We start from the raw sequence: 15,047 nt of genomic DNA on the forward strand, positions 1-15,047 counted from the left end.
ATCTAATGATTTATTTATTAAGGCAAATAATTTATATGTTATCAAGGTTTCAAAAGCAATGCATATATCAATGTATATTTTTTATGGTGAGTCTGCAGTGGTACAAGTTCCCAATGATTGCAGTTGTTCTACTTGGTAGTTAACCTTAGTTTTATTTGACTGCTAGAAGTTCAATTTGACTTAGTATGAACATGTAATAGTATGAATGGACTGGTTTCCCTGGAAAGAAAACTGAGTTTGTGTTCTATAGTACAAAAGTTATGAGACACGAATCAGACAAATGTTCACTACAACAGGGATCAAAGGTGAGGTCTGACTGACTTGCCCATAGTAAATGTAAATGATTTGTTATTTTGTCCCATACATATGAATATATATAATTTAGGGGTGGGGATCTCAACGGTTTTCAAGTTCTCAAACAGGTAGGGGTAGGCAGAGGATTTAGGGGGCAGGGGGCCCGCCCCCCCCCCCCCTTTTTGGGAAAAAATTTGGTTGCTTATATAGGGAATCACTGAAGCGTGACTGGAGCGGGCCCCTCTTAGGTCAGTCAGTGGGCCCCACTTATGAAATTTTCTGGATCCGCCACTGGGGGTGGGTGACCCTAGGGACTTCCCCTACATTTCATTTTATTTGTTATATTGTCCCATACATGAATTTATATGGTTTAGGGGTGGGGATCTCATTGGTTTCCAAGTTCTCAAACAGGAGGGGTAGGGTGACCCAAGGGACTCCCCCTATATTTCATTTAATTAGTTATATTGATCCATACATGAATATATATTGTTTTGGTGTGGGGATCTCGACCGTTTCCAAGTTCTCAAACAGGAGGGTTGGGATGACCACAGGGATTTCCCTATATTTCATTTAATTTGTTATATTGTCCCATACATGAGTATATATGGTTTAGGGGTAAGGATCTTGACCATTTCCAAGTTCTCAAACAGGAGGGACTGCTGGGTGAACAGTGACCTCAGGGACTCCCCCTATCTTTCATCTGATTTGTTATATTGTCCCATACATGAATATATATGGTTTAGGGATGGGGATCTCGACCATTTTTAAATTCTAAAACAGGAGGGGTGGGTGACCCCTAGCGACTCTTCCTATATTTCATTTGATTTTTCATATTGTCACAAACATGAATATATATGGTTAAGGGTTGTGGATCTCGACCGTTTCCAAGTTCTCAAACAGTAGGGGGTAGGGTAACTCCAGGGACTCCCCCTATATTTCATTTTTTATTTATCATATTGTCCTATACTTGAATATATGCAGGGGCGGATTCAGACGGGGGAGGGTTGCGGGCTTGCACCCCCCTTAAATTTGCAAAGTATGGGTTGTTCTCAGCTTAATAAAGAATATTCCGATAATTTTATCTCAATTTTTTTTTACCCTCGCTCTGCTCGGCGAAAATTTAAGTTTGCGCCCCTCCTAACCTAAAATCCTGGATCTGTCCCTCATATGGTTTAGGGGTGGGGAGCTCGACCGTTTCCAAGTTATCAAACAGGAGGGGGTAAAGTGGCCGAAAGAATGCCACCTATATACCATATGATTTACTTACATTAAGGTATATATAATATAGTTGCATTATTTGTGAAAATAAAGAATGAAACTTTCAGCTACTTTAACTGACCCTTCAAAATTGAGAAAAACAAATAACCCCTCAAAATTGCAGTAATATGTTTACACTTTAAAAGCATCTCACATGCATTATCATCATTTATCATTTATAAAGAAAATTTAGACTGTGACCATGAACATGTATATTGTTAGATATACTGTTCCCAGCTGTCACGTTGTATTGGATTTTTAAATTAAAATTTGTCAAAAAGTAATTTTGAGTTTCTGAATAAAATATTTTTCTGCTTTTTCTTTCTTGTACATATATCTTTCGGTGTACAATAATAGTGTTTATATTCATTTACCATGCATAGATGTATTTTTTCACCTGCTTGGATTTATTTTGTAAATGATCGCCAAACCCGGAATTACCCTTATCCGCTTCCGGAATCGGATCCGATTTTGTAAAATTTTGTCTTCACGGCCGCCATTGTTATGTGTTTACAATGTTGTTTTTGTCAATCAGATACGATTTTACTCGAATTTATACAATATTTGTCGGCGATTTTCTGTATAAAGCTAGCGGTTGAACAAAATGAACATCGCCGTCATGAATAATAATGATAAAAATAAGTTTTTAGCTCGTTTAATTGGGGACTTTGGTGAACATGGTGAAAAGGTTTGCAAAGTAATTTCTTATTTTCTTTCAAATGTAAGGTGACTACGTCGGGCGTAGCTAGAAACCAACTATCCTAGTCGAAATTCCGCTTGCAAAAGTGGAAGGTCGCGGACCTCGGACCACCGCTAATTTGCACACCTGCCTCCAAATTGAAAAGCTACGAAAATTTCTTTTTCTAATTTGAAATTGCCGCCAACAGCATGAACAGTTGAACTTATTATATACGTACATTTTGTAGTACAACTACTGACGTAGTTGTACTACGTATTGATGACAAACAATATTCCTACGACTTTTGTCATTTGGGAAATCTAAACTACTTGTCTTAAGAGATTTTCGGCGATTAAATATTTCATACAATTGTTCTTTGACATCTTAGCTAAAAGCACAAGTCATAATGAACTACACAAGGATTCTTAATAAGCACTACTTCCTATGTGTAACTTTAAAACTTTTGGATAAATCGACGATCATTTAAGGTTTTTCTGGTCATTTTTTTTGTAATCCAGAATAAAAAGTATTAAAAAAGTGTTCAATTAGTTATATATAACATAGTAACAGGCTAGATAATAACAATGGCAAGTATTTCAGGATTTATTGGGTAGAACACAAACCTAGGGTGCTCGCATAATGCAGCTTAACTGCATAATAAATTGACCAACATTTAACAAGATGAACCAAGAACAAGGATCTCTGCCAAAAAGATGCATATATAAACATTTATTTATTATTATAAACAAAAGAAATTGACTTATAATTCACAGTAAGGGCTATTCCATTTAAACATAGCTCAACCCCAAGGAAGGCACCTGAAAATTCAAGGTACCCCCCATAGAAGTGATATTTTTCAAGTTCGGCAATGGTAGAGAAGTGTTTTTTTCTGTTCCACCACCACCAATAGAAATGGGTTATTTTTAAAATGCAGACACCTCCTACAGAAGCAATTTTTTTCTTTATAATTTACTACCACCAACAGAGGCAAATTTAAAATTCTTAATTTATTTTTGTAAAGGCAAAATTGGAGGGTATCAAAATTAATTTAATTTTGAGATGAGAAAGGTTTTATTACAACAATCACTGTCAGAAACCTTTTGCTGGGTATATCGTGTTGTTGTTTTGTTATATATACTGTATGTACCTATGTTTCTGGGATGTGGAATGGCATAATACACTGTCCGAATCGTGTGAAAGTCAAGGGTACAAGTTCACTATATTATTATTATTTTCAGAGGAAAGGAAAAAGTTTCAAGATCCAATTTATGGGAAGAAGCAAAACATAAATTATTTTCAATTCTAACGACAGAATATTGCTGATATCTTAAACTACATTTTGTAAAATAATTTTGTCATTTTTTTTGTAAGGCAATACAAAGTATTCTGTTCAAATACTCCATGTATACCTGTATATTTTTGTTATCACTTGTTCAATGAATTTATGCAACTGTTTGCACATCATGATTGGATTTAATTGAGTTGTTTGTTAAAATCACATACCCCTAGTTGCAATCAGAGATGGATCAATGATTTGATGTTGGGGGCAATGGAAGGCTAGGCCTAAAAATAGGGAAAATGGGCTAAAAAAGAAAAAAAATAGTGGAGGGGTGGGAGCACACATTTGTTAAAAGAGATCCTGGTCCACCCCTGGCAAGCACACTGCGGTTTGATAATAAATATTCATAACTTGAACTTTTAATCAGTATTAAGGCAGTCTTTCAATATTAAAGAGATCTTAAAGTTATGCATCTTAAAATTTCTGCTTGCACAGTTCACAATCATATAAAACTGAAGCAGCTGTGAATGTGTAAATTGAACTTTGACCTTGAAAATCAGAGAGATTGCTATGTATATTTGTGTTAAATAAAAAATCTTGGAATGTTGCAGGAAATTTAGGCCTACAAAAAATAATGTTGTGTTTCCAATCACCCCCTTGAAATTTTTAAGGGATGGTAGGTAGGTATTTTTTTTTTTTTTTTTTTTTTTTATATATTATTAACAACCGTGTATTACATAACATTTCATGTTTCTACTGTATATAATTTTGACTTTTAGCTTGACAAAAATAGTTGACGGACAGATAGACGAAGTGAAAAGTATAGAGCTCCTGCATCCTTGATGCAGCAACTGAAATATAATACAGCAAGCTATAAAAGCTAAATCAAACCCTAAAAAAGGGCAGCACTACCCCTTAGAAATAAGCTTAAGTTATATAAAACTCAATTTCCAGTTACCAGACACAAGTTTGGAATTTAATAGAAAGAGATTGATTATATTAACCCACTTTAAAAATCTCCCTGAGATAACTTTTAGTTTACCCTTTTAAAATCCCCCTGAAATAACTTTTAGTTTACCCCCTTTAAAAATACCCCCGAAAAAAAAAAAACTAAGTCCAAACCTAAAAAAAATTTGGGCAGCACTTCCCCTAGAAAATTAGCTTTTTAAACCCAATTCCCCTATTTCAGGACCAAAAGTTTGGGATTGTCAGAGAAAGAAATTGAGAAGATGTGGGGCAGATTCATTTATAGGAACATGAACCAAACATCATCCCAAACCTACAGATAGACAAATATATTATGTACACTGTACCTGGCAGGACCAAAATTAAAAAAAAATAATGTTTGTTTGAGGTAGCCTGACTGAGCCGATTGAGAGCCTCCCGACTGTAAAATTTTTATTGAAAAAAAATCGAAATTTTTTACGATATCCGGATTGTTTTCGTTTCTTTTCCGTATCCGGTTGCCTTTTTCACTTCTACTTTGATCCCGGTCGCAAATGCGCTTTGAACTAAACCTGGATTCCTGCGTGGTTCAAAGCGGTAAACTGATTCAGATGTCATGTTTTGGTTTGGCCGAAATTGTCAAACAAACGCAAAAAAAAAACACAAATGATTCTCTCACCACTCATAAAACAGCCCCCCAGAGAAGCATTTTCATTCAAGCTAACAATATCCATGTAGAGATGCATTTTTTATCAATACACACACCTGGATAGAAGCAATTTATTCCCGACAACAGCCAGGGATAGAATTTTTTTTCTTTGCCGTCCGTGGGTATGAGCTATGTTTAAATGGAATAGCCCTAACTGTCAAGACTGACCTAGGCATGAAAATAACCATGTAAATAAGATCAATTTCTAATTAATTCAGTAATTATATCTTGCTGTTTGGTGTGAGCCAATGCTCTGCGTTGGATGTGCCTTGACCTATAATAGTTTCCTTTTTTAAATTGTTACTTGGATGGAGAGTTGTCTCATTGGCACTCATACCACATCTTCCTATATCTATGTACACTTTACAATGATTCTATTCACCAAATAGAGTTCATTTATTACTTTATAGAATCAAGAACATGTCCAACCTATAGAAACAACTGTGAATACTTAAAATGATCATGTGGAAAGCAAACTTTTGACAACAGAGTGACAGATGGACAGAAATGTGCATCACTATACATCTTCTCCTTTGAGGCAGGGGGTATAAAAATACTAAGTAACATTTTAAATATTTAGATAATATTTAACAAAGGTCAGTTACATACCTAAACATGCTACATATGGTGAAAGTCTGCCATCACTCTCACACGTCAAAACCTGTGTTTTTGTCTCTGTCCCATTAATACCAAATCCAGAGTCACAAGTCAAAGTTGTTTCAGCTTCAAATTTCAGTGTATCATTGGGGTTCAGATTTCCCCTTTGAAATCTTGGCATTGGACAACTTATTTCTGAAAAAATAATATAAAGATATTATATTAAAACTTGTTAAGGTTTATAGGTTTGGGATGTAAAATTATCAACATCAGTACCCATCAAAATCTTTTCCACCTACTAGTCTGAAGACCAATACTTGTACATTTTCCTTTTGTGTGTTAAAAAATTTTGCAAATACTTACTAATCCGAAAAAAAAGTTTGCTAGTCTGCAGCATTGAACTTGCGAGTATGCAAAATCAATTAACTTTTGGTGTATATTATAGACCTTATCTTCAGCAGATATTTGAAGAAAAAACTGAGAAATCTAGGTGTCTTGAATCTGTCAATACCCATTTGCATGAACAAATATTTTTTTCTATAAATCTTTTTTTATTATTAAGAATCTTTCTCTCAATTTGTTCTGGATCTTTTATTATTTTATAAATTTGTTTTTTTCTCATATGAAGACATATAACCATATTATAAAATTCAGAGGACAACAAGAAGATAGATCTACAGATCTTGTTCTCTATTGTTCTCATTCTATTAAGTGATGATTTGTCGTTAGAAATTATGTTTATTCTTTAACAAGGATTGATCAATCACCTCTATAAATGAGGACTTACTTTCACAAGTAGGAGGATCATGTGACCACTTTCCACCAGTCTGACAATATGTTGTTACATTTCCATACGTCTCATAGCCAGGATCACAAACATACTGGACTACAGAGGCAAAGTCTCTCCCATCTCCATCTCCAACCAGTGTTTCTTTGCCACCATTTTCAGGAGTTATGAGATCAGGACATGTAGCAGCTTTAAAATTAAAAGAAGAATGAGGTTGGAGACACAAAGGCCTTACTCAAGCTTTGCATTTTTCCAAGTTAAAAAAGGGTTTAACTTTAGAATGGTAAGTGACATGCTTTCCAATTTCAAACTCAAGTCTACAAGTTTTATTTCTTAGAGGGGGGGTAAAGGGTTATTTTCCTGCAGCGTTTTCTGCCTTTTTATTTCACGTGTTTTTGTGTTTTTGTGTTTTATTTCTCATTTTCTCCTGTTTGGTTCGAAGTGCGTGCTTCGTGTTTCCCCTTATTTATTATCTGTGTTTCGTGTTGGTGCTCTTAATTTCTCGTGCTTGCATTGTTCTGCATTTGATTAAAAAGTAAATTGGAACTAATTCGTAGGTCAGTGTGTTATAATACCTTCTAAAACTTGTGTAATCTAATAGAAATTGATGTTTATTGTTACCATTCTACTTTCTATTGTATATGTATGCTTTTTAATAAAGTCTATCAAATAACTATGAATTCAAATCAGATGCAAGTAGCAGACTCTAAAAGGTAACCGCAAGGTCTTCATGTCCATTAATAATGGCTACATGATTTCTAAGTAATAACTTTTGGTACTTTTTTCCTTGATATTTAAGATTTTATTTCTCATGCTACGTTTTTCCTGATTTTTAGTTTTAGTGCTACGTTTTTGCGATTTTTTTTCACGTGTTTCCGTGTTCAGTATCCCCCTTTGCCACCCTCTTCTTAATATTGTGTGACTAAAATATGCTGAGCAAAAAACGAAAATGTGACAGGATGAAGGTTGAAGATAGATGTTCAAAGGCAACACTTCATGTCATAAGAGGAAGATGAAAAACAACATAATTAACTTTGACACTATATCAATAAATGAAAGACTATACTGTATCAATTCATTCCACACCTGGCTTTATGCATATGAAAAAAAATATAATGTCCAAATGTACACCATTTCAAATATTTTTCTAAATTTTTACATAAAATGTATGCATAAAATAGCTTACACAGTATCATTTTTAACATCACTTATATTTCTGAAGCGCATATAACTCCTGTAAAAATTGTTGATGAGTGCACATTGACAAAGTTGTAAAACTTTTCCAAGTTGAAATAACTTTATAAAAATCTGACAAGAAATGAAGTTGTGAGAGTGCTTACAATTGAATGTAATGTTCAATATGAATTGTATTTGAAAGGGAGATTATACCAGTAAAAGTAATTGATTTCTTAATTTATTCATGTCAGTAACTGACATACAGCTTAATTTTACAGATTTCATAACAAAAATCCTTATTCAATTTCTGAAATAAAGTTTAAGTACAAGTACCATAATACATTTACCATTATCCAAGTTATTGATGAAAGTTATTTACCTGTACATCTTGGTGGAACTTCCCAATTTCCGTCTTGCAGACATTTTATGACTGGTTCCCCGTTCATAGTAAAGCCATCATTACATTTGTATGTAACATTGTTGTCAACTTTTACACCAGATGACTCCACAATGTATCCGTTATGTACTGGTGGGGGGATTGGACAATATGTAACTACAATATATATTGAGTATGATTCTTTATATGAAGAAATAAATGTTTTGCACACATAGACATCAGTGTTTTAGAACCAATATTTCACTTGTTTAATGGGTTAGTACAAAAATTCACATTAAAGTCATTGACATACATGTCAAGTGACATGATATTTGCGTGTAATACACACTTTTTCAACGTTTTACACGCAAGGATTTTGTCACATGGTGTGTACACACTTTTCAACACTTTACACGCAATTACACGCTTTTTCGTTCTTTTCATTTTTTGGTCGTTTGTGATATCGATATTCTCATGTTTTTTCCTCTTTTGCGATAAATACCAAACAAGAATGTGTCCAAAGTACACAGATGCCCCACTCGCACTATCCTTTACCATGTTCCATGGACCGTAAAATTGGGTAATAATCTAATTTGGCATTAAAATTAGAAAGATTATACTATAGGGAACATATGTACTAAGTTTCAAGTTGATTGGACTTCAACTTTATCAAAAACTACCTTGACCAAAAACTAACCTGAAACTCCCACTTTCATTTTCTATGTTTAGTGGACCGTGAAATTGGGCTCAAAAGTCTAATTTGGCTTAAAATTAGAAAGATCATATCATAAGCAACAAGTGTACTAAGTTTCAAGTTGATTGGACTTCAGCTTCATCAAAAACTACCTTGACCAAAAACTTTAACCTGAAACTCCCACTTTCATTTTCTATGTTCAGTGGACCGTGAAATTGGGGTCAAAAGTCTAATTTGGCTTTAAAATTAAAAAGATCATATCATAAGCAACAAGTGTACTAAGTTTCAAGTTGATTGGACTTCATCTTCATCGAAAACTACCTTGACCAAAAACTTTAACCTGAAACTCCCACTTTCATTTTCTATGTTCAGTGGACCGTGAAATTGGGGTCAAAAGTCTAATTTGGCTTTAAAATTATAAAGATCATATCATACGCAACAAGTGTACTAAGTTTCAAGTTGATTGGACTTCAGCTTCATCGAAAACTACCTTGACCAAAAACTTTAATCTGAACAGAGGCACAGACAGACGGACGAACGGAAGCACAGACGGACGAAAAGAGCCACAGACCAGAAAACATAATGCCCCTCTACTATCGTAGGTGGGGCATAAAAATTTGAAGTAATTGTTTGGCTGCCATATTGTTTATTTTTCTATATATGGACAAACAGTAAAAGGTAAGAAGTTTGTGATTAGTTTTAATGATTTTGTGGCTTTTTTTTTCAAATTCACTTTATAAGGGAAATGTGCACAGAAAGAGGTCGCTTTCAGGGCCTGTACCGTTGTCTAAAGCACCGATTGTTGAGCCAAAACGATGTGTACGTACCAAGATTCAAGATTTATAAATTATATATTTTTGGAGTTCGAGATTAAATAATCGAATGACAAGTACATTCTATGTTGCAATGATAAAAAACAATATATGTGAGAGGAGAAATACAATGCAGCTATTTGAATAAGCATTTAACATGTGTATTTAATGGAAATCAAATTTATAAAACATTTTTCTTTTTCAATTTCAGTTTCAAATCTAGTCAACAGATTTCTACAGGCCATGGGGAAGAAAATATCACAGAACTGTTGGATCAGCTCTCATAGTACCAGCTATCTTCTGATTGACTACCCAGTTTTGACCAGTCAATAGCAATGGGAGCAGTGGCAGAGATAATAGAAGACATTTTACATTGCCAAAAAAAACAACATTATGACATTCTTTTAAATCTTGATTAAGCTAATTCAGTCAAATATTAATTCCTACTGTGGGAGAGCATTTTCAATTAAAAAGAAATTGACACTGAATTCTGATCAGAACTTGACTATGTTACATTTCTATTGCGTGCTGTTATCAAATAAATGTAACTAAACATGAAACTGGCAGTTGTTTAAAATATGTGCCTTTTAAAAGCAACATAACAGACCACTGTTAAAATACAATAAAAGTTAACAGTAGAATATATATGTTATTTTTTTATATTAACAAATTTGTATGTGAAATTATGAACATTACCACATTCATATTAAAAAGTCTGCATCTACGTCACGCGTTTTCACACGCTTTTTGACATGTCATGTCATGTCATGACATGATTTCCCATTGTCAGAGGTTGGCAAGTATGGTCATTGACAGTTGGTCTGGTCTTCAAAGACGGAATAAACAATCAATACCATGAGCTAACACAAACAACTGCTCTACATATTAATCAATTTACAATCTATAACTTACATAACTACAGATATTTGAAATAAAATCCACATATTTTTCAACAATCGAGTTTTTCAATAAATCTACCAATAAATTCTAAAACAAGTCTTACAGATTGTAAGTATTTAATTTGAAATGTTTTTACTTTTAAATAACATTGTACCCACCAGATCTTAGTTTCATTATTCTTAAATTTCTTACTCATGCAGTTAGGAATCCTCGTTTCATTCCACTCTCCTCCTTTCTCACATTTGATGAAATGGACATTGGAACGACCTTCATTCACAAATGAATAACCATCATCACAACTCATTTCTATTGTATTCATGAAGCTCGTTTCATATCCTGACGTTGAGATGTGACGTGTTTCTTCGGATACAGCTAATTCTGCACAATCTAAAACAAAGAAAAAACAAACATATAAATAAAATAGAACAGTTAACACTTGACCCCCACTTTCATTTTACTATAGAAACTACTGATAGACACTGTATGTACAAAAAATAACACAAATATATGAAGTGAGCAGTTCGTGATCTTCTATTTTCAGGTTGAAATCTTCCTGACAGTAGTAAGCATTGGCGGATCCAGGGGGAGGGTTCCAGGGGTTTGGAAGATCAATGCATTTGAATGAGGACATATAGTTGGAACACCCCTCCCAACACCCTCCGCCTTTGTCCGGTTTGGTAATTTCCCCTTTTTGAAATGGCTGGATCCGCCCCTGGTAAGTTATATCAGACTGACATGCACTCCATACAATCATTTCATACATCGCATATAGAGTTGACTTACTCCTTTTAGTACTTGAGAAATGAACCTAATCATGTAACTTTAACCTTGATAAATGATCTATAAAGTTTAAGCATTGTCAAAGTCAGGTGAAGTCTGTTAGGCATATATGCTTATTTTTTATAATTAAAGTTATAGTTAAACTATTTCTGATAATAGGTGACTAAAATTTTTGAGAGATGGAAACTTCCTAACATAAGGTTGTTTACTTTCTGAAATATTATGCTTTATACAAATAGTTTTTTTCACCACAATCAGATAGTAATCACACCATTAATTAAACCAAGAACAGACTTACATAGGCTACCTACACTGCAAAATATGAATAGTTCCTTTGGCTGTTAGATACAATTTATAAACAGTAAGACATAATTAACAGGTGTGTTAATTCTTTGAAAGGTTTTTAAAATAGGACCTTGTAAGAATGAAGGACCACCTTTCAGTCTTTTGTGTCAGAGGTCCCTGCAATGGGAGTTCCGATATTTACATACATAAAACCTGATGATCTAGTTTATGTTTGACAGGCATAAATGAGCCTGAAGGATGTAAAAGTTGACAGCTATTGAAACAAGTTTTGGTTAATTTCTATAGTATACTGTACCTAAAGAAAATTCAGCTTCAAATCCTTTATCTGTCAGAACATAGTTTGTAGTAAATACCAGTTTGATATATCCATTAGTTGATCTAACCTCATAATTATTAGTCAAATCATCAGTTCCTGTAAATCCTTTACCGGTATGCAACATTTCATTTGTGTCATTATATATCTGAAAAATACATTAAAAAATACTGGCATTTTAAAAGAGCTCTTCAATAAATAAAAAAACTGCTGGTTTTTTTTCCATATTAGAAATTTTCAGATTATATCCCTTCTTCATAGTTCAAGCATCAGTGCCTTTAAAGATTACTAAAGACATTTGTCTGGACCAGCCATGGTTGCTACTCTTTTTCCTGGATTATCAGTAGTCAATAAGGATATTGTTTACTTGCATTGTGGTTGAAAATCAGAATTGAGCTTGATAAATAACATTGCAAAGTATTTCAAAGAGCACAAGATTAGTTATTGAATATGATATTAAACTTCCAATATTTTTAACTATCAAGGATTTTTCTGAACTTGTCCACAAACTTTTCCTAGCTGAGAGCACCTCAAAAAAAATCTTGGCTTTTTTCCAGTTTTCTTTAAAGCCTGGCAATCTTGATCTACCCTTGAACACGGTTGTTTTTCACCCTTTTTTACTCATAGCTCAAAGTAACAAAAGAACTATGTGGACCAACTATGAACATTATCCATATTCTTACACTACTAACTATAGATGCACAGATGCCAGAAGAATTATAATACCCAGACTGAAAATTATGCCTTCAAACAATTCTAATATAATTGCAGGTACTTTAAGATGTGTACTTTGTTTCTTTTATCATTTCTGTGCTTGCTGCCAATCTTGTTTGTATTGTTTAATATTTGTCAATATAGGGCCTTTTCAAACTTTACAATTTGCCATGAAGCATTTTGCTTGCTTAATGCTTATACTATTTACATGTCCCCCTTCAAAAAGGGCCATGTGAGTTTAAAAAAAGATTATGAATTCCAAAATTTTGCTCAGGATACTGTCTTTTGGTCATAAAGTTTCTGCCTGAATTCATTAAATTCAATGTAAGATTGGCAAAGTTATTGATGTCTAAAAAAAAAATGTAGTTTGGTAGATATCCAGTATAGTTTAGAAAGTAATCAAAATTTTAAAAACTTTCACCACAGCCTGAATGTAATGTTAACTGGCAGAAAAACTAAGTCCATTTATAAGTAAAATACGGATAAAATGAATTTTATTTTTACAAACTTTACTTCTGGATACTATTTTTATGATCGTAAACAAGCTTCTGTTCCAGTTTGGTAAAAATCCCGGAAAAATTATGAAAGTAATTAAAATTTTAAAAACTGTAACCAGAGTGAATGTTATGTTAACTGGAAGAAAAACTAAGTCCATTTATAAGTCAAATAAGGATAAACAGAATCTAGAATGCCTATGTCTCACTATAAATTTTAAATGCTACTTTAAAGTAAACAAAAATGTGTCCACAGTACACAGATGCCCCACTCTCACTATCATTTTCTATGTTCAGTGGACAGTGAAAGTGGGAATCTAGTTTGCCATTTAAATTAGAAAGATCATATCATAAGGAACATGTGTAATAAGTATCAAGTTGATTGGACTTCAACTTCATCAAAAACTACCTTGACCAAAAACTTTAACCTGAAACTTGCACTTTCATTTTCTATGTTCAGTGGACAGTGAAATTGGGGTCAAAAATCTTATTTGGCATTAAAATTAGAAAAATCATATCATAAGGAACATGTGTACTAAGTTTGAAGTTGATTGGACTTCAACTTCATCAAAAACTACCTTGACAAAAAACTTTAACCTGAAACTTGCACTTTCATTTTCTATGTTCAGTGGACAGTGAAATTGGGGTCAAAAATCTTATTTGGCATTAAAATTAGAAAGATCATATCATACGGAAAATGTTTACTAAGTTTGAAGTTGATTGGACTTCAACTTCATCAAAAACTACCTTGACCAAAAACTTTAACCTGAAACGGGACAGACGGATGGAAGCACGAACGAACGATCGAAGGAACGAACAGACTGACGCACAGACCAGAAAACATAATGCCCCTCTACTATCGTAGGTGGGGCATAAAAATCTCCTTTAAGAAGTCATCTGATAGTTTGACTCAAACGAACAAAAGGTACAGCCGAACATTCTACACATGTTATCCCCTGTCAGATTTTTTTTAATGATAATTTTCAACTTATCAATTTATTTCATTTTCAGCCATGTCTTCCAGCTTGAGGACAGGTTGTTGAGGTTTGTTGAACACATAATAAAGTGGCCAATTCGGTTCATTTTGCCTAAACATTTTTAGAGGAGAGTATTTTTGTCAAAGTAAACAGATGCAACAGACAACAACAGACAATGAAAGACTCAAGTTACGAAAACAGCTCACTTGGCCTTTGGGCCACACGAGCTAAAAACAAACATTTCTACCATGATGATTGATTTGATCACACTGCATATTTAATAATGGGGTCAATGGTAGTGATAAAATGTAACCTTTAAGTAATCTTGTTCTGTCTGGAGATCAAACATGTTAAATCTGAGAGCCATTGTCCTTGTTTCTGATGTTGGTCTTTGTATAGTCCATGTACAAACAACATTTTCTGGGTAACTATCCACAATAAACCCTGGAGACTGAATGGTGCCTTCTTTTGACATGTAACTTATGCTGCAGCCTAAAATAAATCAGTACTATTTAGTAACATATATAATATTTCATCATTTTTGTACTGTAAACATATATTTTTGGGGAATGATTTTATCACAATGAAAAAAGTATAGGATAAATAAACATTGTTTTGGTCAGACTTTGCAATATGATTGTTATTGCATTATTTATATTTCGTTTGTCAAAATTCACTTAAACTTTTTCAAATTAGTTTATTTTTTATTATTCAATATTTGTATACTATAAATACTGAATTTTGAATAAATCATTTAATTATCATGCTGAATTTTGAATAAATTATTTCATTGTCATGCTGTTATTTAGCCAATCAGTGGTATCTAGAACAAAATGTTTTATGGTTAGTGGTCAAACAGGTGTACCAGACAAAAGAACACGTTGGGGAACATTGCAGCAGACACAACAAAAAAACACTGAATACTGCATTATAAGTGGAATAAGTCATCATTTTTAAT

At 33.4% G+C, this 15,047-nt stretch overlaps 1 protein-coding gene across 1 annotated transcript in view; it reads right to left on the minus strand.

Annotated features, from left to right (window-relative positions):
* Positions 1–15,047, minus strand: part of LOC143046550 (uncharacterized) — a 237,860-nt gene that overhangs the window by 196,711 nt on the left and 26,102 nt on the right. Inside the window, exons 11-16 of the mRNA XM_076219708.1 lie at positions 14,403–14,581; positions 11,887–12,052; positions 10,698–10,892; positions 8,103–8,276; positions 6,548–6,736; positions 5,773–5,955 (exon numbers count right to left, since the gene is read on the minus strand). Of these exons, the coding sequence (XP_076075823.1) occupies positions 5,773–5,955; positions 6,548–6,736; positions 8,103–8,276; positions 10,698–10,892; positions 11,887–12,052; positions 14,403–14,581 (1,086 nt within the window). The remainder of the gene's footprint in view (positions 1–5,772; positions 5,956–6,547; positions 6,737–8,102; positions 8,277–10,697; positions 10,893–11,886; positions 12,053–14,402; positions 14,582–15,047) is intronic.

The sequence above is a fragment of the Mytilus galloprovincialis genome, chromosome 9 (assembly GCF_965363235.1).
Source record: "Mytilus galloprovincialis chromosome 9, xbMytGall1.hap1.1, whole genome shotgun sequence".
NCBI classification, from domain to species: domain Eukaryota; kingdom Metazoa; phylum Mollusca; class Bivalvia; order Mytilida; family Mytilidae; genus Mytilus; species Mytilus galloprovincialis.